At 39.2% G+C, this 25,433-nt stretch overlaps 1 protein-coding gene across 1 annotated transcript in view; it reads right to left on the bottom strand.

Annotated features, from left to right (window-relative positions):
* Positions 1–16,534, bottom strand: part of LOC109554215 (solute carrier family 22 member 10-like) — a 36,388-nt gene extending 19,854 nt beyond the window's left edge. The window contains exons 1-4 of the mRNA XM_019954536.2: positions 16,026–16,534; positions 15,235–15,338; positions 2,253–2,407; positions 1,998–2,166 (exon numbers count right to left, since the gene is read on the bottom strand). Coding sequence (XP_019810095.2) covers positions 1,998–2,166; positions 2,253–2,407; positions 15,235–15,338; positions 16,026–16,427 — 830 coding nt within the window. The 5' untranslated portion in view covers positions 16,428–16,534. The remainder of the gene's footprint in view (positions 1–1,997; positions 2,167–2,252; positions 2,408–15,234; positions 15,339–16,025) is intronic.
* Positions 16,535–25,433: the final 8,899 nt, after the last annotated feature.

Genomic DNA, 25,433 nt, shown 5'->3' with positions numbered 1-25,433 from the left:
AGTGATTTCTATTATATCATATGTCTAGAGAAAAGCTAATGTCTATCCTTCTCAAACACTTTCAAAAAAATTGCAGAGAGAGGAACACTCCCAAACTCATTCTACAAGGCCATCATCACCCAGATACCAAAACCAGACAAAGACATCACACAAAAAAAGAAAATTACAGGGCAATATCATTGGTGAACATAGATGCAAAAATCCTCAACAGAATACTAGCAAAATGAATCTAACAGCACATTAAAAGGATCATACACTATGATCAAGTGGGGTTTATCCCAGGGATACAAGAATGCTTACACAAAAATCAATCAATGTGATACACCATAGTCACAAATTAAAAGATAAAAGCCATAAGACAATTTCCATAGAAGCAGAAAAGTTTTTGACAAAATTCAACACCCGTTTATGATTAACTTCCCAGAAAGTGAGCATAGAAGGAACCTACCTCAATATAATAAAAGCCATATAGGAAAAATACACAGCACACTTTATTTTCAATGGTGAAAAACTGAAAGCCTTTCCTCTAAGACCAGGAACAAAATATGGACGTTCACTCTAGACACTGTTCAACATAGTTTTGGAAGTCCTAGCCACAGCAAGGACATCATGTGAAAAGCCTGGCTAGATGAATCACAAGCTGGAATCAAGATTGCCAGGAGAAATATCAATACCTCAGATATGCAGATGACACCACCCTAATGGCAAAAAGTGAAGAGGAACTAAACAGCCTCTTGATGAAGGTGAAAGAAGAGAGTGAAAAAGCTGGCTTAAAACTCAACATTTAAAAAACAAAGATCATAGCATCTGGTCCCATCACCAGTCCCATTCTAAGGGAATAGAAAAAAAATATTGTAAATAGGTCAGGTAGTTAATTAAATTAAAAAATGTTTTGCTTAGGCCTCACATGATGCCTGCCTTACTTTAAAGCTATTTACCACAGTTCGGTTAAATAGTGTGGAAGTCCTTTTGCAGTCTGATGCGCATGTCTTATGATCAGGATAGTTTTTCCATCCTATCTCGTTACCTATAAGCAGGTAGGAAATACAGTGAATTTACCCTAAAATGTCCAATCTGTATTGACATATCTTGTCAGTGTTTTGACGTTGGTTTTCTAAAACAATCCAATCAATAAATCTTATCTAGGTCTTTAAACAACACTAAAATCATGGCATCTTGTCCCATCACTTCATGACAAATAGAAAGGGAAAAAGTGGAAGCAGTGACAGATTTTATTTTCTTGGGGTCCAAAATCACTGTGGACCTTTGACTGCAACCATGAAATTAAAAGATACTAGCTACTTGAAAGGAAAGCTATGACAAGCCTAGACAGCTTATTAAAAAGCAGAAACATCACTTTGCTGATAGAGGTCCATATAGTCAAAGTTATAGGTTTTCCAGTAATCACGGGCGCATGTGAGAATTGGACCATAAAGAAGGCTGAGCACCAAAGGAATTGATGCTTTTGAACTGTGGTGCTGGCGAAGACTCTTGAGAGACCCTTGGACAGCAAGATCAAACCAGTCAATCCTAAAGGAAATCAACCCAAAATATTCACTGAAAGGACTGATGCTGAAGCTGAAGCTCCAATACTTTGGTTACCTGATGTGGAGAAATGATTCATTGGAAAAGACTTGGTACTCAGAAAGATTGAAGGCAAAAGGAGAAGGAGGAGGCAGAGGATAAGATGGTTAGATAGCACCACTGACTCAATAGACATGAATTGGAGGAAACCCCAGAAGACAGTGGAAGGCAAAGGAGCCTAGCATGCTACAGTCTTTGAGGTTGCAAAGAGTCAGAGATGACTTAGCAAATGAATGACAACAACAAATCTGCTCCTGGAATCTCAAATTGTATAGAATGAACAGATGAGAAATATGAGTTTTATATCCTAACAATAAGAAAGGGCCCAGGGAATAAGGCAGTCAATATATTCCAATTCAATATGTATTTTCACCCCAGTTCCCTTAAGTCAGAGTGAGAGAGAAGACTTTTACCTTGAGAAGAGAAAGAAGGCAAAGAAAGGTACAGACACCACCAGCTGCAGGGTGCGCCACTCTCGAAAGACAAAAGCCAGTCCTCCCAGCATCATCTGTCCAATACTAAGGGCACAGGATAACAGTGTTATTACCATGGCTTTTGACTGGGATCTGGTCCACTCTGTAACTGAAAGAAACAAAATTGAGGTAGTAATGTTAGATGAAGAAATTTCAAGGTTTGGAAAATGGAGGAGATCAAAATTGTCAACTTACCGAGCATACCGCTATTTGATAAGATGACCACAGCAGAACAACCTGACCAGAAGCGTAGGGAGCAGTAAATGAGGAAGGTGGGAGCAAAGGCTGCACAGGTCCCAGAGATGGCCAGCTGGAGCAAACAGCACCTGAGAATCAACTTCCGCCCAAACCTAAGAAACAGAAGGCAGTTAGAATATGAAAGCAATGATAATTTGGGGCAAAACATTAAGAAAGCGAAAGCATACACTGAAATGTAAAGAATGCTTTAACAAATGATTCTTTGTACCTGAATGCTTGAAAAATCAAGAGCTAAATCAGCAATGGAAATCTCCTCAAATAACATTCCTTGCTACAAATGTACACTAGCAATACCATAATTTCATCCTCCAATCACCAATGGACTCTGTCATCTAGCATATAAAGAGAACTACAGTGTTGGAAATTGTAACATACTGTAAGCACATATTGTACTAACTTACATATTTAACAAACTAGATAGACTATCCAGTGTGTAGACCACAAGAGAGCTAAAGGTGTACTTGGGTCTCTAGGATCAGGCAGATTAAGGCTAACTGATACAAAAGACTGGTGGGAAATGCAACAAAGTTGTAAGAGGTTTATGTAAGGACCACTCTTTGTTGAATTTGGATTTATTAGTCTCAAGCAATATTTTTTTTTCTAGAACAGAATGTAAAAGCACTACAACACAGATAGAGGATATTATATAAATCTCTCAGAGAAAAGAACTATGTAAGATGGAGAATGAACAGGAAAAGATAAAGAACAAAGAAGGGAAAATAAATTTTCTGTTTCATTGAGAGTCATGAAAACAGAGTCCTAGTGGAGACATCTAGGACTAAATAGGATATGCAAATCTATATATCCAGTAATAAAAACAGATAAACACATTTGGGATCAGGAATTCCTCTGCAATATTTAAATGGAATTCTTAAGTTATTCAAACAGCCCCTCCAAAAACAGAAAATGTACAACATAGGAACAAACACATCAAATAATCATATATGTAATCATTATCATAAAGAAAATAATTTAGAAAACACAAAATGACTTGATAGACAAAAATTGTAGCAATCATATCAAACTAATTTCAACTGATAGAAATTACCAGAATGCATTCTTTGAAAACTTAATTTTTTGCTTTTCCTGCATCATAGGCATATTCTTTACCATCTGAGCCACCAGGGAAGTCCATGCTTCCCACAATAGTACTTAAATTATTATAGATTAAAACTAAATTGACAAAAAATATATACAACACAAATAGTAATAATAATAAGCTGGAATATTTATACTAACATCAAATAAATTTCAAAGCAAAATACATTTCCAGAAATAATAATGCTAAAGATGTCAAATGTATCTCTTTTTTTAATTTAAATCTATTTATTTTAATTAGAGGCTAATTACTTTACAATATTGTGTTGATTTTGCCATACATCAACATGAATCCGCCACGGGTGTACATGTGTTCCCAATCCTGAACCCCCCTCCCACCTTCCTCCCCATATTTTCTTTGATATGGACCATCTTTTAAAGTCTTTTATTAAATATTGCTTCTGTTTTATGTTTTGGTTTTTAGTCCTCAAAGCATATGGGATCTTAATTTCCTGACCAGGGATCAAACTGACAGTCCTTGCACTGGAAGGTAAAGTCTTAACCACTGGGCTGCCAGGGAAGTCCTTATGCTACTTTCCCAATAGCGCTTGCTGAGGATCGTTCCATACATGGATGTGGTTTTTTATGTGTTCAGGTGGGAGGGTGAATTACATATCCTCTTGAACTACCATCTCACTCTTATTTCTGATTTTTACTGTTTGTTATTCTAGTCATCCTAGTGTGTTTGAACTGGTTTCAATTTAGATTTTTTAAATATAAATTTATTTATTTTAATTGGAGGCTAATTATTTTACAACATTGTATTGGTTTTGCCATACAATTTAGATTTTTTAAGTTGGAGTATAGTTGACTTACAATGTTGTGCTAGTTTCTGCTGTACAGCAATGTGAGTCAGTTATACATAAACATGTTGTTGTTCAGTTACTAAGTCGAATTCAACTCTTTGTGACCCCAAGGACTGCAACAAAACAGGCTTTCCTGTCCTTTGTTATCCCCCAGAATTTGCTCAGACTCATGTCCATTGAGTCACTGATGCCATCCAACCATCTCATCCTCTGTTACTCCCTTCTCCTGCCTTCAATCTTTTCCAGTATGAAGGTCTTTTCCAAAGAATCAGCTCTTTGCATCAGGTGGCCAGTGTTGGAGCTTCAGCCTCAGCATCAGTCCTTCCAATGAATATTCAGGGTTGATTTCCTTTAGGGTTGACTGGTTTGATCTCCTTGCTGTCCAAGGTACTCTACTCTTTTCTAGATTCTTTTCCCATATAGGTTATTACAGAGGGCGGAGTAGAGTTCCCTCTGCTGTGTGTGTACATGTGTGTTAGTCACTCAGTTGTGTCCAACTCTTTGCAACCCAATGGATTGTAGCCCACCAAGCTCCTCTGTCCATCGGATTCTCCAGGCAAAAATCCTGGAGTGGGTTGCCATTCCCTTCTCCAACTCCCTCTGCTATACAGTAGGTCTTTCAGCTCAGTTCAGTTCAGTTACTCAGTCGTGTCCGACTCCCCTGGCCCAGAGCACGCCAGGCTTCCCTGTCCATCACCAACTCCCAGAGTTTACTCAAACTCATGTCCATTGAGTCAGTGATGCCATCCAACCATCTCATCCTCTGTCGTCCCCTTCTCCTCCTACCTTCAATCTTTTCCAGCATCAGGGTCTTTTCAAATGAGTCAACTCTTCGCATCACATGGCCAAAGTATTGGAGTTTCAGCTTCAACATCAGTCCTTCCAATGAACCCTCAGGACTGATCTCCTTTAGGATGGACTGGTTGGATCTCTTTGCAGACCAAGGGATCCTCAAGAGTCTTCTCCAACACCACAGTTCCAAAGCATCAATTCTTTGGCGCTCAGCTTTCTTTATAGTCCAACTCTCACATCCATACATGACTACTGGAAAAGCGATAGCCTTGACGAGACAGACCTTTGTTGACAAGGTAATGTCTCTGCTTTTTAATATGCTGTCTAGGTTGGTCACAGCTTACCTTCCAAGGAGTAAGCATCTTTTAATTTCATGGCTGCAGTCACCATCTGCAGTGATTTTGGAGCCCAGAAAAATAAAGTCAGCCACTGTTTCCCCATCTATTTGCCATGAAGTGGTGGGACCGGATGCCATGATGTCAGTTTTCTGAATGTTGAGCTTTAAGCCAACTTTTTCACTCTCCTTTTTCACTTTCATCAAGAGGCTTTTTAATTCTTCTTCACTTTCTGCCATAACGGTAGTGTCACCTGCATATCTGAGGTTACTGATATTTCTCCCGGAAATCTTGATTCCATCTTGTGCTTCACCCAGCCCAGCATTTCTCACAATGTACTCTGTATATAAGCTAAATAAGCAGGGTGACAATATACAGCCTTGACGAACTCCTTTTCTTATTTGGAGCCAATTTGTTGTTCCATGTCAAGTTCTAACTGTTGCTTCCTGACCTGCATACAGATTTCTTTTTTTTTTTTTAATTTTATTTTATTTTTAAACTTTACATAATTGTATTAGTTTTGCCAAATATCAAAATGAATCCATCACAGGTATACATGTGCTCCCCATCCTGAACCCTCCTCCCTCCTCCCTCCCCATACCATCCCTCTGGGTCATCCCAGTGCACTAGCCCCATGCATCAAGTATCGTGTATCAAACCTGGACTGGCATCTCGTTTCATACATGATATTTTACATGTTTCAATGCCATTCTCCCAAATCTTCCCACCCTCTCCCTCTCCCACAGAGTCCATAAGACTGTTCCATACAGATTTCTCAAGAGGCAGGTCAAGTAGTCTAGTATTCCCATCTCTTTCAGAACTTTCCACAGTTTATTGTGATCCACACAGTCAAAGGCTTTGGCATAGTCAATAAAGAAGAAATAGATGTTTTTCTGGAACTCTCTTGCTTTTTTTATGAGTAGGTTTTTATTAGTTACCTATATTATATGTTGGGGTTTCAATAGTTTTTATTGGTATGGCTTAATAAGTGATGCTGTTGTGCTTCTTTTCATGTGCTTCTTACAAGTTGTATATCTTCTTTGTAAAGAAATGTATCTATTCAAATCCATTGGTAATTTGTCCACTTAATTGAGGTATAATTGACAAAAGCAAATAAAATTGCATATATGTACCTCATGCGAAGAGTTAACTCATTGGAAAAGACTCTGATGCTGGGAGGGATTGGGGGCAGGAGGAGAAGGGGACAACAGAGGATGAGATGGCTGGATGGCATCACCAACTCGATGGACATGAGGTTGGGTGAACTCCGGGAGTTGGTGATGGACAGGGAGGCCTGGCGTGCTGCAATTCATGGGGTCACAAAGAGTCGGACATGACTGAGTGACTGAACTGAACTGAACTGAACTGAAGATGTTCAGTGTGATGATTTGATATATGTATATTGTGAAGCAATCACTTCAGCCAAGCTTATTAACACACCCATCATGTCAGATACAATTTTTGTGTGTGAGAGAGCACTTATGACCTAGTCTCTTGCAAGTTTTGAGTATACAGTAAATTATTAACTATACCTACTCATGAAAAATACCTGTGGCGGATTCATGTTGATGTATGGCAAAACCAATACAATATTGTAAAGTAATTAACCTCCAATTAAAATAAATAAATTTACATTTAAAAAGAAAAAGACCCTGATGCTGAGAAAGATTGAAGGCAAAAGGAAAGAGAGAGGCAAAGGATGAGATGGTTAGATAGCATCATCTACTCAGTAGACATGAATCTGAGCAAACTCCGGGAGACAGGGAAGGACATGGGAGCCAGGCATGGTGTAGTCCATGAGGTCACAAAGAGTTGGACACAACTTAGCGACTGGAAAACAACTGTGCCATACATGACCAGGATATATTCATCTTGCAAGACTGAAACTTTATACCCTTTGACCAACATCTCCCCATTTCTCTCACCTCCAAAATCTTGACAATCACTTCTCTACATTATCTTCCTCTGATTCAAGTATTTCATAATCGACATATAAGTTAGTCATGCAGTATGTGTCTTGTGTCATGTTTATTCATGTAGTGTGATAATACATTCATAGTATAATTATTTATTCGTATTACTGCAATTGATAAGATTTCCGATGAATCACAGCCTTGTTATGGTGAAGGTGTTTGTGTAACTCATTGAAACTAGGAGCCATGTCATGCAGGGCCACCAAAGGCTGATGAGTCATAGTAAAGAGTTCTGGCAAAACATGGTCCACTGGAGGAGGAAATGGCAAACCACTCCAGTATTCTTGCCACAAGAACCCCACGAGCATTATGAAAACATAAAAAGATATGACACCAGAAGATGAGCCCCCAGGTCAGAAGATGTCCAATATGCTACTAGGAAAGAACGAAGGGTAATAACAAAGAACTCCAGAAAGAATTAAACAACTGGGCCAAAGCTCAAACGAAACTCAGTTGTGGATGTGTCTGGTGCTAAAAACAAAGTCTGATGCTCTAAAGAACAACAAAATATAAGAACCTGGAATTTTAGGTCCATGAATCAAGGTAAATTGGACATGGTAAAACAGGAGATGGCATCAGTGAACTAAAATGGATGGAAGTGGGAGAATTGAATTCAGATGGCAATTATATCTACTACTGTGGACAAGAATCCCTTAGAAGGTACAGAGGAGCCCTCATAGTTAAATAGTCCAAAATGCAGTACATGTGTGCAATTTCAAAAGCGATGAAATGACCTCAGTTGTTGCCAAGGCAAACCATTCAACATCACAGTAATCCAAGTCTATGCCCCAACTGCTGATGCTGAAGAAACTGAAGTTGACTGGTTCTATGAAAACTTACAGCATCTTCTAGAACAAACACAGAAAAAGATGTCCTTTCCATCATAGGGGATCGGAATGCAAGGAAGTCAAGAGATACCTGGAGTAACAGGCAAGTTTGGTCTTGGAGTACAAAACGAAGCAAGTAAAAGGCTAACAGAGTTTTGTCAAGAGAATACACTGGTCATAGCAAATATCTCATCATGCAAGATGCTGAATATTTTCAATTTTTTAACCATCCATTAATATGACCCTGTATTCTGTTAATATGCTATATCATGTTGAATGATTTGCATGTTTTGAACCATTCTTGCATCTTTGGGGTAAAAACCACTTGTTCATGGTATAAAATGTTTTTACTGTGTCATTGAATTTGGTTTATCAGTATTTTAATGAGGATTTTTGCATCTATGTTTACCATTGATATTGTCCTATAGCTTTACTTCCCTGTTTTTTTCATTATAGTATCAGTAGGATGCTGGCCTAGTAAATGAATTTTAAAATATTATCCCACCTTCTATTTGTATGGATAAATTTAAGATGGGTTGGTATTGATTCTACTTTAAATGTTTGGTAGGACCACAGGACAGGAAAAGATCAGTTTTCATTTCAATCCCAAAGAAGAGGAGTGCCAAAGAATGTTCAATGTGCATGCTAAATCACTTCAGTCATGTCCAACTCTTTGCAACCCTGTGGACTGTAGCCCACCATGATCCTCTCTCCAGGCCTGTGATTCTCAAGGCAAGAATACTAGAGTGAGTTGCCATGCCCTCAATCTTTCCAACACAGAAATCGAACCAGCATATCCTGTGGCTCCTGATTTGCAGGTGAATTCTTTACCACTGAGCTACCAGGGAAGCCCAATAATGTTCAGACTATTGGACAATTGTGTTCTTTTCTCATGCTAGTAAGACTATGCTCAAAATCCTTCAAGTTAGGCTTCAGCAATATGTAACCAAGAACTTCCAGATGTACAAGCTGAGTTTAGAAAAGGCAGAAGAATCAGAGATCAAATTGCCAACATCCATTGGATCATAGAGAAAGCACGGGAGTTCTAGAAAAACATATACTTCTGCTCCACTGACTATTCTAAAGCCTCTGACTATATGGATCACAACAAACTGCAGGAAAATGTTAAAGAGATGGGAACACCAGACCACTCTACCTGTCTCCTGAGAAATCTATGTGCAAGTTAAGAAGCAACAGTTAGAACAAGACATGGAACAATGAACTGGTTCAAAATTGAGAAAGGATTCCATCAAGGCTGTATATTGTCACCCTGTCTATTTAAGTTTATGCAGAGTATATCATGTGAAAGGCCAGGTTGGATGAATCACAACCTGGAATCAAGACTGCCAGGAGAAATATCAACAACCTCAGATATGCAGATGATAGCACTCTAATGGCAGAAAGTGAAGAGGAACTAAGGAGCTTCTTGATGAGAGTGAAAGAGGAGAGTGAAAAAGGTGGCTTAAAACTCAGCATTCACAAAACCAAGATCATGGCATCTGGTCCTATCACTTCATAGCAAATAGACGGGTAAGAAGTAGAAACAGTGACCAATTTTATGATCTTGGGCTCCCAAATCACAGCAGATGGTCCCTGAAGCCATGAAATTAAAAGAAGGTTGCACCTTTTAAAGAAAGTTATGACAAACTTACAGAGCATATTAAAAGGCAGAAATTTCACTTTGCTGACAAAGGTCCATATAGTCAAAGCTATGGTTTTTGCGGTAGTCATGTATGTATGTGACAGTTGAGCCATTAAGAAGACTGAGAGCCAAAGAATGGGTGCTTTCTAAATGCGGTGCTAGAGAAGACTCTTGAGAGTCCCTTGGATAGCAAGATCAAACCAGTCAATCCTAAAGGAAATCAGTCCTAAATATTCATTGGAAGGACTGATGCTAAAACTGAAGATCCAGTACTTTGACCACCTGACACGAAGAGCCAACTCATTGGGAAAGACCCCAATGCTGGGAAAGATTGAGGATAGGAGAAGAGGGCGACAGAATATGAGATTGTTGGATGGCATCATTGACATAATGGACACAGGTTTGTGCAACCCCAGAAAATAGTGAAGGACATGGAAGCCTGGCATGCTGCAATCCATGGGGTCACAGTCAGATATGACTTAGTGACTGAACAACATACAACAACATATATGAAGGGAGAAATAGACAATACAATGACAAGAGGGAAATTCTATACCACGTTTTTGACAATGGAAAGAGATGATCCAGACTGCAAGTCAATAAAAACACAATAAACTTGTATTATACTTTAGAGCAAACAGCCCTAACAGATACAAAGTACATTTCATCCAACAGCAGCAGAATACACATGCTTAAGTGCACAGCGAACATTTTCTGAAATAGATTATATACCATGTCACAAAAAAAGTCTTAGTTAAGAAGGTTTGAAATTTTGTTTAGTATCTTTGTAACTAACTACAATAAAATGAAGCTAGAGATAAATAATGGATGGAAAGTTTGAAATTTTAAAATATATAAAAATTAACTAAAAAACCAATGGGACATAAAATAATTCAAAAGAGAAATCCTCAACATCTTGAAACAAACAAAAATGATAATGCAACACATCAAGACTTGTGGAATGCTACAAAACCAGCTCTAAGAATGAACTTTATAGCAATAGATAAGGCAGTTATGAAAAAGAAACCTCTCAAATTACATTACTTTAACCTCAAGGAACAGAAAAAAGAGAGAGAAACAATCCCACAGTTAGCAGAAAGAATTAAATAACAAAGGGAAGATCAGAAATGAAATAAATGGAAACCAGAAAATCAATAACAATATCAAAAAACCCAAGAGATTATTTTTTAAGAAAGTGAACAAAATTGACAAACTTTATCTAAACTAAAAAAATGAAAGAAGACTCAAAATTTTTTAAAAAAGGAGACATTTCAGCTAATACCACAGAAATACAGAGGATTGTAAGAGACTGCTACTGACATTTATAAAGAATAAAGTTGATAAGCTAGAATAAACATAAATTCCTATTTATCTGTCATAAAAAAAAAAAATCTGAACTACCAACAGTTACTAATACCTTACCCCATACAAAATGTAGTTACTATCAAAAATATTTAAACAGATCATGTAATTCAGTATCAAAAAGTAAATAACTCAATTTTTAAAAAGATCAGAAGATCTAAATAGACATTTTTCCAGTGAGGACATACCGATGGCCCATGGGAAGATGAAAAATGCTCAACATCATTAGTTGCTGCTGCTGCTGCTAAGTCACTTCAGTTGTGTCCGACTCTGTGCGACCCCATAGACGGCAGCCCACCAGGCTCCCCCGTCCCCGGGATTCTCCAGGCAAGAACACTGGAGTGGGTTGCCATTTCCTTCTCCAATGCATGAAAGTGAAAAGTGAAAGTGAAGCTGTTCAGTCGTGTCTGACTCTTAGTGACCCCATGGACTGCTGCCTACCAGGCTCCTCTGTCCATGGGATTTTCCAGGCAAGAGTACTGGAGTGGGGTGCCATTGCCTTCTCCTTCATTAGTTGCTAGAAAAATGAAAATCAAAAGCACCCTGAGACATCACCTTATACATATCAGGATTACTATCAAGGAAAAGACAAAAATAACATCTGTTGGCAGAAGTATGGAGAAAAGGGAACTTTCATGAAATATTGGTGGGAATGTAAATTGATGCAAAAACTGTATAAAACAATATGGAGGCACCTCAAAAAATTAAAATAGAACTACCATATGATCCAGCAATACCACTCCTGGGTACTTACCAGAATAAATAATAATAATAATAATTCAAAAAGATACATGCATCCCAGTGTTCACTGAAACATTATTTATAATAGCCAAGACATGGAAGCAACCTAAGTGGCCATTAACAGATGAATGAACAAACAAGATACAGTGCATATATACAATGGAATATCATTCGGCTTTAGAGAAGAAGGAAATTCTGTCATTTGCAACAATGTGGATGAACCTATGTGCTTAGTGAAATGAGGGAGACAGAGAAAAACAAGTACTCTATTACTTATATGTGAAATCAAAAACTAATAGAAAAGAATGGATGTAACAATAAAGAAACAGCCTCACAGATACAGAAGACAAACTAGGATGGGATTAAAAGATACAAATGTATCTCTTATGTATAAATGTGCCTTTATGTATAAAATAAATAAACCACAGGATCTACTGTACAGCACAGAAAAATGTAACCATTAGTTCATAATAACTTTAAATGGAGCATAATCTATAAAATATTGAAATATAATTTAGTGTACCTGAAGCTAATATAATGCTACAAATCAACTATATTTAAATTTTAAAAGATAGGGCCAGATGGTTTCACAGGTGAATATTACCACACATTCAAATGACAATTAACACCAATTCTTCTCAAACATTTCCAAAAAATTAAAGAGGCAAGTACACTCTCAAACTCACAGGAAAAGACCACCATTTTCATGCTAGATAAGGACATTACAAGAAAATGAAAGACCAACATCTCTGCTGAATATAGACGCAAAAATTTCTTAACAAGATATTAGAAACCGAATTCAACAGCACACTAAAAGGATTATACACTAGGATCAAGTGGGATTTAGCCCTAGGATGCCTGGAGTTCAACATACACAATTCAATGTATGTGATATACATTAATAGAACAAAAAATAAAAATAATATGATCATCTCAAAAGATGCAGGAAAAGCCATTTGACATAATACAATATCTTTTCGTGATAAAAATACTCAATCAATTGGGGATAGAAGCAATGCACATCAACATTATGATGAGTCTTCAGATAATAGCATACTTCGTATGGACAGGTTGAAAGATTTTCCTCTCAGTTTAGGAGGGGAAAGGAGGTGCCAGCTCACACCCCTCCTATCAACATAATCCTGGAAGCCCTAGTCAGACCTATAAGGCAAGAAAAAAGCAAAAAGCATCCACTGGAAAGGAGGAATTATATTGACTTTGCATATGATATGAAATTATATATATAAAATTCTGAAAACTTACAAAAAATTTTTCAACTCACTAAAAGTGGACTAAAGACTTAAACATTACCCCAAAACAGTAAAACTCCTGGAAGAAAGAAAAGGAAAATCTCCTTGGCAATAGTATCTTAGATATAATAGCCATCAGAACCAGCATGAGGATATATCTCACTGTTCTTTTGATTTCTCTTTCTCTGGTTATTAGTGATGTTAAGAGTCTTCTCATATACTGATTGACTATTTCTATATGTTCTTTGGAGAAATATCGACTGAGGTCCTATGCCATTTTAAATATCAGGATATTTGAGAGCTTTTCTTATTTGTTGTAATAGTTTCTTTGGATATTAATTCTTTATCAGACATATGTCTTTCAAATATTTTCTCTTATTCTGTAGGTTTCCATTTCATTTTGCTGGTCATTTTCTTTGCAATGGAGAAGTTTCTGGTTTGACATAACCCCACTTGTCTATTTTTGCTTTTGATACCAATGTCCAGAGCTTTTTATCTATTTTTAGTTCAAAATCTTTGACTGAGCTATAAGTTTCCTGCTTCTTCACGGAATTTTCTTCTCTCATTTTCTGTCATAACATACTAACAAACACATATCTATAAGCATCACCACACATCAGTATTATCTAACACATGTACACCTGTGGTGGATGCATGTTGATGTATGGCAAAACCAATACAATATTGTAAAGTAAAAAAAAAATAATAATAATAAAATAAATTGATCAATCAGCATTGGTTTTGAATCATCATAAAAGGCTCAGTCAGAAGACTGGCCAATATGAGCACTTCAGCTCTGAAATCTTTTTTTTTTTTTTTAATTTTATTTTATTTTTAAACTTTACAATATTGTATTAGTTTTGCCAAATATCAAAATGAATCCACCACAGGTATACCCGTGTTCCCCATCCTGAACCCTCCACCCTCCTCCCTCCCCTACCCTCCCTCTGGGTCGTCCCAGTGCACCAGCCCCAAGCATCCAGTACCGTGCATTGAACCTGGACTGGTGACTCGTTTCATACATGATATTATACATGTTTCAATGCTATTCTCCCAAATCTCCCCACCCTCTCCCTCTCCCACAGAGTCCATAAGACTGATCTATACATCGGTGTCTCTTTTGCTGTCTCGTACACAGGGTTATTGTTACCATCTTTCTAAATTCCATATATATGCGTTAGTATACTGTATTGGTGTTTTTCTTTCTGGCTTACTTCACTCTGTATAATAGGTTCCAGTTTCATCCATCTCATTAGAACTGATTCAAATGTATTCTTTTATGAATTACACAGAGGTGATACATTCAGAGTTCACAATTTTCAGATGTAAGAAGAAATGATATTAGGCTTACAGACAAGGGATATTTTAAGCTTCCCACTTCTCCTACAGAGGACTTGATGTGTGGCTGCCACAGTTGTTCTCTTACTTTTGGATGACCACTGCCAGGTACAAGATAACCCAAACGTCTCACAACACAAATTATATCACCTGAGGTTTACAGATTAGTTAACTCATCTGGAAGTATTACCTCTAATGAGGTTTTTAAGCAAAACCAAACATCCAGGTTATAGTCACAATTATTTCTTAATTCAGCTTCAGAACCGTCTCACTAAACACTAGTTTTCTAGAAATGAATATGGGGGGTACTATGACAGCAGGACCAATATGAGAACCCACAGGCGTTTAGCTCACAGAGTCAAGGAGTGAACTAACATAGAGTCATAACATATAAACCCACAATATTGTTTCTCTAAAAAGATTGAACCTCCTGTCTTGAAGCACCTTACTCTCACTTCTCATTGGTAATTTCTGCTCATCTTTACAAATGAAGTTTATGTAACCCTCCTCTACTGTTCTGAAATGCCCCCCGACCTAAGAAAGATGTTATTTCTGTGTCCAGTACAATGAGCTCTGTGACCCCCCAAAATTGCATTTGTAACAATGAGTCTAATTCTCCATTTCTGTCTATAGTCCCTAGAAACCAACAGTATAAACTGCCTATTGGAACTCAATAAAGACTTCTTTATGAAAGAGTTAATAGAAAACTGTGAAACTACCCAGAGGAAGGGCAGCAGTGATGTGGAGACACTCACCTGTCTGAGAGAAGGCCGTATATGAGGCCTCCCACCAGCATTCCAGCCATGTATAGGGATTGACCCACTGATTTCTGTGACAGATGGTCACAAATGAGGTCCCACTGGAAGAGAAGGAAACCAGCACAGAGGAGCTTCACAGCTTCTTATATCCCTCAACGAACATTCACTCACTCTAACAACCCTCAGAGAACACAGCTTCTGATTTCCTTTGAACATTTACTCACATATATTACTCAAGTCTCAGCTTAAGCACGGAATTCTCTAAATCCTCAACTAAATCCTCTAAGTTCTATCATGGCAAATCATACTCACGTAGCACTGTGTGCCTCACTGGTTCTCAAACTTTGCCACACACTGAAAATATTGAGGGGATTTTTGTTTCATTACTGATGCCTAGATTTTACACATGGAATAAAATGTATTTGGTTTGTTTCTTTCATAAGAATCCAGGACATGGAATTTTTTTAATAAATATAAGTATTTCCGACTTGCACAGAGGCTAAGAACACGTGACCAAGAATAATTTTCCACAATTTATATCAAGTACTAACTTGGCTAAATATAAAAATTCACACAAAACTTAAGTTTTGTGATAGTAAAATCCATAATCAGTTTGTTAATTTCAGTGTCCTCAAATTGTAAGTAATTGACAATTTAAAAAAATCAGCAATCACTATTTGCTAAAAGAATGAATAAAAGCTGGCTACCTGAATAATGAACCTGTGTTTATTTTACATTATTCTAAACACAGAGAACAAGTACTCACAAGAGGTAAATGAGGCCTTTACCTCAGTCACGATGGTGGAGGAGAACAAGCTGTGGTCATATACCCAGCCATCCACACAGGGCTCCGTGTCCAGGTCAGTCATGTTGGGGAAGGTCCCATTCAGGTGAAGGAGTTGCCACTGAGCGTGGAGGAAACGATGACACTTCTCTGGCTTCAAGTTCGAATCCAGTGGGATGGAAATTCTTAGGAGGACATCAGGGCTGAGGATCCCTGTGTCATTGCCAGAGACAGTGGCATTATCAAGAATGTGGACCCAGCAGCGATGACCAGGAATGGCTGCTGTGAAGTTCTCCAACAGTGAGTGACAGACTACTATCATGTAAGTGGGGAGAACAAAAACCACCTGGACAATCTGGAATTTCCCCAGGCCACCAACTTTATCCAGGAGCTCCTCAAAGGCCATTGTGAACAGGTGATCCTCAAGAAGAGTTACAATGACATCAAAGCTGCAACTTCAAAGGGAGAAAACAGCATCCTTTCATTAATTCACATTAAATCTATGTGACCTCATGTCAGGTTCTCCTCACTACCGAGTGGATCCAACTCACCTCACTACTACAATAGAGAAATGAAAACAGTTTCCCTAGTCCTTTTGGAAGCATAGGATGTTCGCTTTTTAATAGTCATAGGGAAAATTATTTACCAAAGATACTTGTGTCTGATGAACATTAAATCTGTTTAAAGATTTACTCTCTGATGTGCTTGTCCTCAGTGATTCTGTATCATCAACACTGAACTTTGGCATGTACATGGTCTCCAAACAAGTTAAAATAAACCTGCTGTAAGTATTCAGTCATTTTCAGAAGATGGAATGGACAGAATTGAACTGCTTCATGGTTTTTCTGTGGAAAGAACAAAAAAGGAAGGGTTTTACTTGTTTATATGGACTTTGCTGCTGCTGTTCACTTGCCAAGCCATGTCCAACTCTTTGTGACCACATGGACTGCAGCACACCAGGCTCTATCCTCCACTAATTCCCAGAGTTTGCTGAAACTCATGTCCACTCAGTCAGTGGTGCTATCTAACCTCTCATCCTCTGCCACCCTCTTCTCCTTTTGCCTTCAATCTTTCCCAGCATCAGGGTCTTTTCCAATGAGTCAGCTTTTGCCATCAGGTGTTCATAGTAGTGGAGCTTCAGCTTCAGCATCAGTCCTTCTAATGAATATTCAGGGTTGATTTCCATTAGGATTTACTGGTTTGATCTTATTACTGTCCAAGGGACTATCATCACTCTTCTCCAGCACCATGATTCAAAAGCATAAATTCTTTGGTGCTCAGCCTCCTTTATAGTTCAACTATCACATCCATACATGACTACTGGAAAAAGCATAGCTTTTACTAAATGGACCTTTGTCAGCAAAGTGATGTCTCTGCTTTTTAATACACTGTCTAAATTTGTCATGGCTTTCCTTCCAAGAAGCAAATGTCTTTTAATTTCATGCCTGCCTTTCTTGTCTGCAGTGATTTTGAAGCCTAAGAAAATAAAATCTCTCACTGCTTCCACTTTTTGCCTCCATTTGCTATGAAGTGATGGGACAAGATGCCATGATCTTAGTTTTTGAATGCTGAGTTTCAAGCCAGCTTTTTCACTCTTTCACTGCCATCAAGACACTCTTTAGTTCTCTTTACTTTCTGCCATTAGAATGTTATCATCTGCATATCTGATGTTGATATTTTTCCTGACAATCTTGATTTCAGCTTGTAATTCATCCAGCCCAGCAGTTCACATGATGTATTCTGCACAGAGGTTAAATAAGCAGGGTGACAATGTGCAGCCTTGTCGTACTCTTCTCTCAATTTTGAACTAGTCAGTTTTTCCATGTAAGGTTCTAACTGTTGCTTCTTGACCTGCAAACAAGTTTCTCAGGAGACAGGTAAGGTGGTCTGATACTCCCATCTCTTTAGGAATTTTCCACAGTTTGTTGTGGTCCACACAGTTAAAGGCTTTAGCTTAGTCAGTGAAGCAGAAATAGATGTTTCTTTGGAACTCCCTTGCTTTCTCCAAGATAAAACAAATCTTGGCAATTTGATCTCTGGTTCCTCTGCCTTTTCTAAATCCAGCTTGTACATCTCTAAGTTCTCAATTCATACACCGTTGAAGTCTAACTTGAAGGATTTTGAGCCTGCTAGCATGTGAAATGAGTACAGTTGTGTGGTGTTTGAGCATTCTTACTTTGCCAACAAAGGTCCGTCTAGTCAAGACTATGGTTTTTCCAGTAGTCATGTATGGATGTGAGAGTTGGACTGTGAAGAAAGCTGAGAGCTGAAGAATTGATGCTTTTGAACTGTGGTGTTGGAGAAGACTCTTGAGAGTCCCTTGGACTGCAAGGAGACCCAACCAGTCCATTCTAAAGGAGATCAGTCCTGGGTGTTCTTTGGAAGGAATGATGCTAAAGCTGAAACTCCAGTACTTTGGCCACCTCATGCAAAGAGTTGACTCATTGGAAAAGACTCTGATGCTGGGAGGGATTGGGGGCAGGAGGAAAAGGGAACGACAGAGGATGAGATGGCTGGATGGCATCACTGACTCAATGGACTTGAGTTTGGGTCAACTCCAGGAGTTGGTGATGGACAGGGAGGCCTGACGTGCTGCAATTCATGGGGTCGCAAAGAGTCGGACACGACTGAGCAACTGAACTGAACTGAACTGAGCATTCTTTGACATTGCCTTTCTATGGGACCAGAATGAAAACTGACCTTTTCCCTGTGGCCATTGCTGAGTTTTCCAAATTTACTGACATATTGAGTGCAGCATTAACAGCATCATCTTTTAGGATTTGAAATAGCTCAGCTGGAATTCCATCACCTCCACTAGCTTTGTTTGTAGTAATGCTTCCTAAGACACACTTGACTTCAAACTCCAGGATGTCCAGCTCTAGTTAAGTGGTGGCACCATCATGGTTATCCAGGTCATTAAGACCTTTCTTGTATAGTTCTTCTGTGTATTCTTGCCACCTCTTTTCAATATCTTCTGCTTCTGTTAGGTCCTCACCATTTCTATCCTTTTTCGTGCCCATCCTTGCATGAAATGTTCCCTTGATATCTACAATTTTCTTGGAGAGATCTCGTCTTTCCCATTCTATTGTTTTCCTCAATTTCTTTGCATTGTGAGATGTGGCTTCAATCCCTGGTTCAGGAAGATCGCTTAGAGGAGGAAAATAGCAAAGATCCCTTAGAGGAGGAAAATAGAAAACCACTCCAATATTCTTGCCTGAAAAATTCCATGGACAGAGGAACCTGGGAGGCTACAGTCCAAAGTGCCCCAAAGAGTCAGACACCACTCAGCAGCTAAGCACTTGTACTATTACTGCTTCTTGCTATTCTCTGGAATGCTACATTCAGTTGAGTATATCTTTTTGTTTCTCCTTTGCCTTTCACGTCTCTTCTGTCCTCAGATAACCACTGAGGCTATCTGAGACAACCACTTTGCCTACTTGTATTGCTTTTCCTTAGGGATAGCTGCCTCCTGCATAGTGTTACAAATCTCTGTCCATAATTCTACAGGCACTCTGTCTACCAGATCTAATCCCTTGAATCTATTCATCACTTCTACTGTATAATCATAAGCTATTTAAGTAATACCTGAGTAGTCCAGTGATTTTCCCTACTTTCTTCAATTTAAGCCTGAATTTTGTAATAAGAAGTTCATGATCTGAGCCACAGTCTTGTTTTTGCTGACTGTATAGAGCTTCTCCATATTTGGCTGCAAAGAACATAATCAGTCTGATTTTGGTATTGAGCATCTGGTGATGTCCATGTGTAGAGTCACCTCTTGGGTTGTTGGGAAAATGTGTTTGCTATGACTAGCATGTTCTCTTGACCAAACTCTGTTAGCCTTTGACCTGCTTCATTTTTTACTCCAAGGCCAAACTTTCCTGTTATTCCAGGTATCTCTTGATTTTCTACTTTCACATTCCAATCCTATATGATGAAAATGATATCTTTTTCTTTTCTTTCTTTTTTTTTTTTTTGGTGTTAGTTTTAGAAGGTGTTGTAGAACCAGTCAACGTCAGCTTTTTTGGCATCAGTGGTTGGGACATAGACTTGGATTACTATGATGTTGAGGTGGTTTGCTTTGAAAATGAACTGAGATCATTCTGTGTTTTTTGAGATTGCACCCAGGTACTGCATTTCAGACTGTTTTGTTGACTATGAGGGCTACTCCATTTCTTCTAAGGCATTCTCGTTCACAGTAGTAGATACAGTGGTCATCTAAATTAAAATCACCCACTCCCATCCATTTTAGTTCACTGATTTCTAAAATTTTGATGTTCACTCTTGCCATTTCCTGCTTGCCTACATCCAACTTATCTTGATTCATGGACCTAATGTTCCAGGTTCCTACACAACATTGTTTTTTACAGCATTGGATTTACTTTCACCACCAGACACACCCACAACTGAGCATTGTTTCTGCTTTGGCCCAGCCACTTCATTCTTTCTGCAGCTATTTATAACTGCCCTCCACTCTTCCCCAGTAACACATGGGACACCTTCTAACATGCAGTGGAGGGTATGGAGGGGGAAGAGAAGAGGCAGCATTGTAAGTTGGAGAACAGAGTACAGGGTGCATAAACTGGGAGACTGATCCCCCTTTGAAGTCAGAGTTAAATGAACTTGGACGGCCAGGAAATTCCAAGGATTCGCTTGGTAGTTACAGTCTCACATTTCCTGGAAAAGTGACTAACCACATTCAGTGACTTGAGTCCAAAGTGCAAAACAGAGAGAAGTTACTCCCAACCACACATCTAAGTGCACAGAGTTGTGTAGGTGACACATGGCAGTTTCAAGGAGCACGGATGGGATGGGATTGGCTCTTGTTCAGCATCTTCGTCTCCTGCCTATCCAACTCCATGCACTTCCCAGTCTCACAGAGAAGGACCTTGTATAGGGAAAGGCCAGTCTATTCAGAATACTTTTTCATGGAGGAAGGCTATTTAAGAAGTCTTTGGGTGATCCTTGGCCTTAGAGTTGGTGTGCCCAGAGGGTCTCCATGGCAGGATAAGGTGTGGGAGCTTGATTCAAGGAGGGCTCTGATGAGCCCCTAAGGAAGAAGGTCTGGGGTTAGGAGGGGCTGCTGGGCCTCCACAAGCTGAAGTGAGGAGCCCTTGGGAGGAATGGACCTTGCCAACTTGGCTAGGTCTTACTGTAAACTGGGACCTAGAAGGTCCCAGCTTTAGCTTCATGGAGATAGGAAGGGGTAGTGAGATGAGGTTCCTGTAAGTCCCACTTCCCTAAAGCCATTGCCATGGAAAACTACTTCTACCTTCCTGGCAGGACAAGGAAATTTGCAAATGTATACAAATATTTTCTCCTATAGAGAAATAGTTCTCCTCACTATAGAATATTTTATGTTTTATGTATCCTAGCTAACTTATTCTTCTTCTTCCTTTTTTTTTTTTTTTTTTGACTCTCTGATTTATTTTATTATCCTAAGTATTTGTTTGAGCATTCTTTGGCATTGCCTTTCTTTGGGATTGGAATGAAAACTGACCTTTTCCAGTCCTGTGGCCACTGCTGACTTTTCCAAATTTGCTGGCATATTGAGTGCAGCACTTTCACAGCATCATCTTTGAGGATTCGAAATAGCTCAACTGGTATTCTGTCACCTCCACTAGCTTTGTTTGTAGTGATGCTTTCTAAGGCCTACTTGACTTCACATTCCAGGATGTCTGGCTCTAGGTGAGTGATCACACCATTGTGATTATCTTGGTTGTGAAGCTCTTTTTTGTACAGTTCTCCTGTGTACTCTTGCCACTTCTTCTTAATATCTTCTGCTTCTGTTAGGTAAATACCATTTATGTCCTTTATCAAGCCCATCATTGCATGAAATATTCCCTTGGTATCTCTAATTTTCTTGAAGAGATCTCTAGTCTTTCCCATTCTGTTGTTTTCCTCTATTTCTTTGCACTGATCACTGAGGAAGGCTTTCTTATCTCTTCTTGCTATTCTTTGGAATTCTGCATTCAGATGCTCATATCTTTCCTTTTCTCCTTTGCTTTTCACTTCCCTTCTTTTCACAGCTATTTGTAATACCTCCTCAAACAGCCGCACAATTGCATTCATCTCACATGCTAGTAAAGTAATGCTCAAAATTCTCCAAGCCAGGCTTCAGAAATACATGAACTGTGAACTTCCAGATGTTCAAGCTGCTTTTAGAAAAGGCAGAGGAACCAGAGATCACATTGCCAACATCCACTGGATCATGGAAAAAGCAAGAGAGTTCCAGAAAAACATCTATTTCTGCTCTATTGACTATGCCAAAGCCTTTGACTGTGTGGATCACAATAAACTGTGGAAAATTCTTCAAAAGATGGGAATACCAGACCATCTGGTATTGAAAAAATACCTTGAAAAACCTATATGCAGGTCAGGAAGCAACAGTTAGAACTGGACATGGAACAACAGACTGGTTCCAAATAGGAGAAGGAGTATGTCAAGGCTGTATATTGTCACCCTGCTTATTTAACTTGTATGCAGAGTACATCATGAGAAACACTGGGCTGGAAGAAGCACAAGCTGGAACCAAGATTGCTGGGAGAAATATCAATAACCTCAGATACGCATATGACACCACCCTTATGGCAGAAAGTGAAGAGGAACTAAAAAGCCTCTTGATGAAAGTGAAAGAGGAGAGTGGAAAAGTTGGCTTAAAAGTATACAAGCAATAAATTCTGGAGAGGGTGTGGAGAAAAGGGAACTCTCTTACACTGTTGGTGGGAATGCAAACTAGTACAGCCACTGTGGAGAATAGTGTGGAGATTCCTTAAAAAACTGGCAATAGAACTGCCTTATCACCCAGCAATCCTACTGCTGAGCATACACACCAAGGAAGCCAGAATTGAAAGAGACACATGTTCATACCCAAATGTTCATCACAGCACTGTTTATAATAGCCAGGACATGGAAGCAACCTAGATGTCCATCAGCAGATGAAGGATAAGAAAGCTGTGGTACATATACACAATGGAGTATTACTCAGCCATTATAAGAATCCATTTGAATCAGTTCTAATGAGGTGGATGAAACTGGAGCCTATTATACAGAGTGAAGTAAGCCAGAAAGAAAAACACCAATACAGTATACTAATGCATATATATGTGCCGGGAGCCGGCATATTGCATATTGAGTGCATATTGCATATTGAGTGCAGCACTTTTCAGGATCTGGAATAGCTCAACTGGAATTCTATCACTGCCGGTAGCCAGCGTGAGGAACTCCGCCCATGACAAAGGTCATGAGGAAGGAGGCTTGGCATACGCAAAGGCGGGATCAAGCCTCAGGAGTCTCCCTGGAAATTCTCGAGCAATCTACCCCCAAAACCAGAGTCTGCCTACTTTCTGCTTTGTGCTTTCACCTACACCTCTGACTTTACGGGGGGCTGTCCCCCACTACCTCTCTGAAAAAAGTTAGCTTACAGCTCCAGTTAATAATTCCTGGGTGTGACAGTGTTTAACCTACAAACTCCTTTGGAAATCCTCTAGCCTGCCTGAATAGGTTTTTCCGGCCACATGTGATTGTTCAGAGCCTCCCAACTGTGAGAGGCAGGAGATGTTCTAAACTGTGTAAACACAGATTCTTTTGAATAGTTAAAAGATTGATTAGAAATTGTATTGGTGAAGGGATTTTCACTTGTTGGGCCAATGTTTGCTGCTAAGTTTCCATATCCCTTACCTGCTGTGTCCCTGGCAGTGTATTGATTAATATAATTGGTGTAAGTAGTAGCTTTAATGTTTGTAACCTGGGACCCTTGAGTTAATTCTTTTTCTTGTTGTAGCCCACCACACCTTTGCTCTGTAGGAATGCAACTTTATCTAATGCTTCTGGAGGGTGGCTCCTGACCAATCACCTTTAGAGAAAAATAAGTTTTCTGAAGAAAAGGTCTTAAAATGTTAACAGGCCTCTGGGCCAGAAGATGATGCAAATCACCTAAGCTTTTGCATATGATAAGTTTGCAGGAAGAAAGCCTGGTTTGCTGCAAGACTCTACCCCTTCCCCCATTATCCTCTGTGCATAACTTAAGGTATAAAAACTACTTTGAAAAATAAAGTGCGGGCCTTGTTCACCGAAACTTGGTCTCACCATGTCGTTCTTTCTCTTACCTTCTGGCTGAATTATTCAGCCTCTTTTCTGCACTAAATTTCCTCACTGAGCTATCCTTATTTCAGCCTCTTTTCTCCACTGAATTTCCTCACTGAGCTATCCTTATTTCAGCCTCTTTTCTTCACTGAATTTTACTGAGCTATCCTCATTCTATTACTCTTTATATCCTTAATTAACATTTAATTAAGCAATTGTTTCCTGATCTTCGCCTACGCCGTCTCTCCTTCGAATACCCTGGTTCAACCGGGGCTGGTCCCCGGCATATATGGAATTTAGAAAGATGGTAACAATAACCCTGTATGGGAGACAGCAAAAGAGACACAGATGTATAGAACAGTCTTTTGGACTCTGTGGGAGAGGGCGAGGGTGGGATGATTTGGGAGAATGGCATTGAAACATGTATAATATCATATAAGAAAAGAATCACCAGTCCAGGTTCGATTCATGATACTGGATGCTTGGGGCTGGTGCACTGAGACGACCCAGAGGGATGGTATGGGGAGGGAGGAAGGAGAGGGGTTCAGGATGGGGAACATGGGTATACCTGTGGAGGATTCATGTTGATGTATGGCAAAAACAATACAATACTATAAAGTAATTAACCTCCAATTAAAATAAATAAATTTATATTTTTAAAAAGTTGGCTTAAAGCTCAACATTCAGAAAACTAAGATCATGGCATCTGGTCCCATCACTTCATGGGAAATAGATGGGGAGACAGTGGAAACAGTGTCAGACTTTATTTTTTGGGGCTCCAAAATCACTGAAGATGGTGACTGCAGCCATGAAATTAAAAGACGCTTACTCCTTGGAAGGAAAGTTATCACCAACCTAGATAGCATATTCAAAAGCAGAGACATTACTTTGCCAACAAAGGTCCATATAGTCAAGGCTATGGTTTTTCCAAGGGTCATGTATGGATGTGAGAGTTGGACTGTGAAGAAGGTTGAGCACCAAAGAATTGATGTTTTTGAACTGTGGTGTTGGAGAAGACTCTTGAGAGTCCCTTGGACTGCAAGGAGATCCAACCAGTCCATTCTAAAGGAGATCAGTCCTGGGTGTTCATTGGAAGGACTGATGCTGAAGCTGAAACTCCAGTACTTTGGCCACCTCATGTGGGAGGGATTGGGGGCAGGAGGAAAAGGGGATGACAGAGGATGAGATGGCTGGATGGCATCACTGACTCGATGGACATGAGTTTGAGTAAACTCCAGGAGTTGGTGATGGACAGGGAGGCCTGGCATGCTGCGATTCATGGGGTTGCAAAAATCGGACACGACTGAGTGACTGAACTGAACTGAACCGA

This window comes from Bos indicus, chromosome 29, assembly GCF_029378745.1.
Source record: "Bos indicus isolate NIAB-ARS_2022 breed Sahiwal x Tharparkar chromosome 29, NIAB-ARS_B.indTharparkar_mat_pri_1.0, whole genome shotgun sequence".
NCBI lineage: Eukaryota > Metazoa > Chordata > Mammalia > Artiodactyla > Bovidae > Bos > Bos indicus.
The sequence above is the reverse complement of the archived record's forward strand: the minus strand, read 5'-3'. Positions and strand labels throughout refer to the sequence as shown.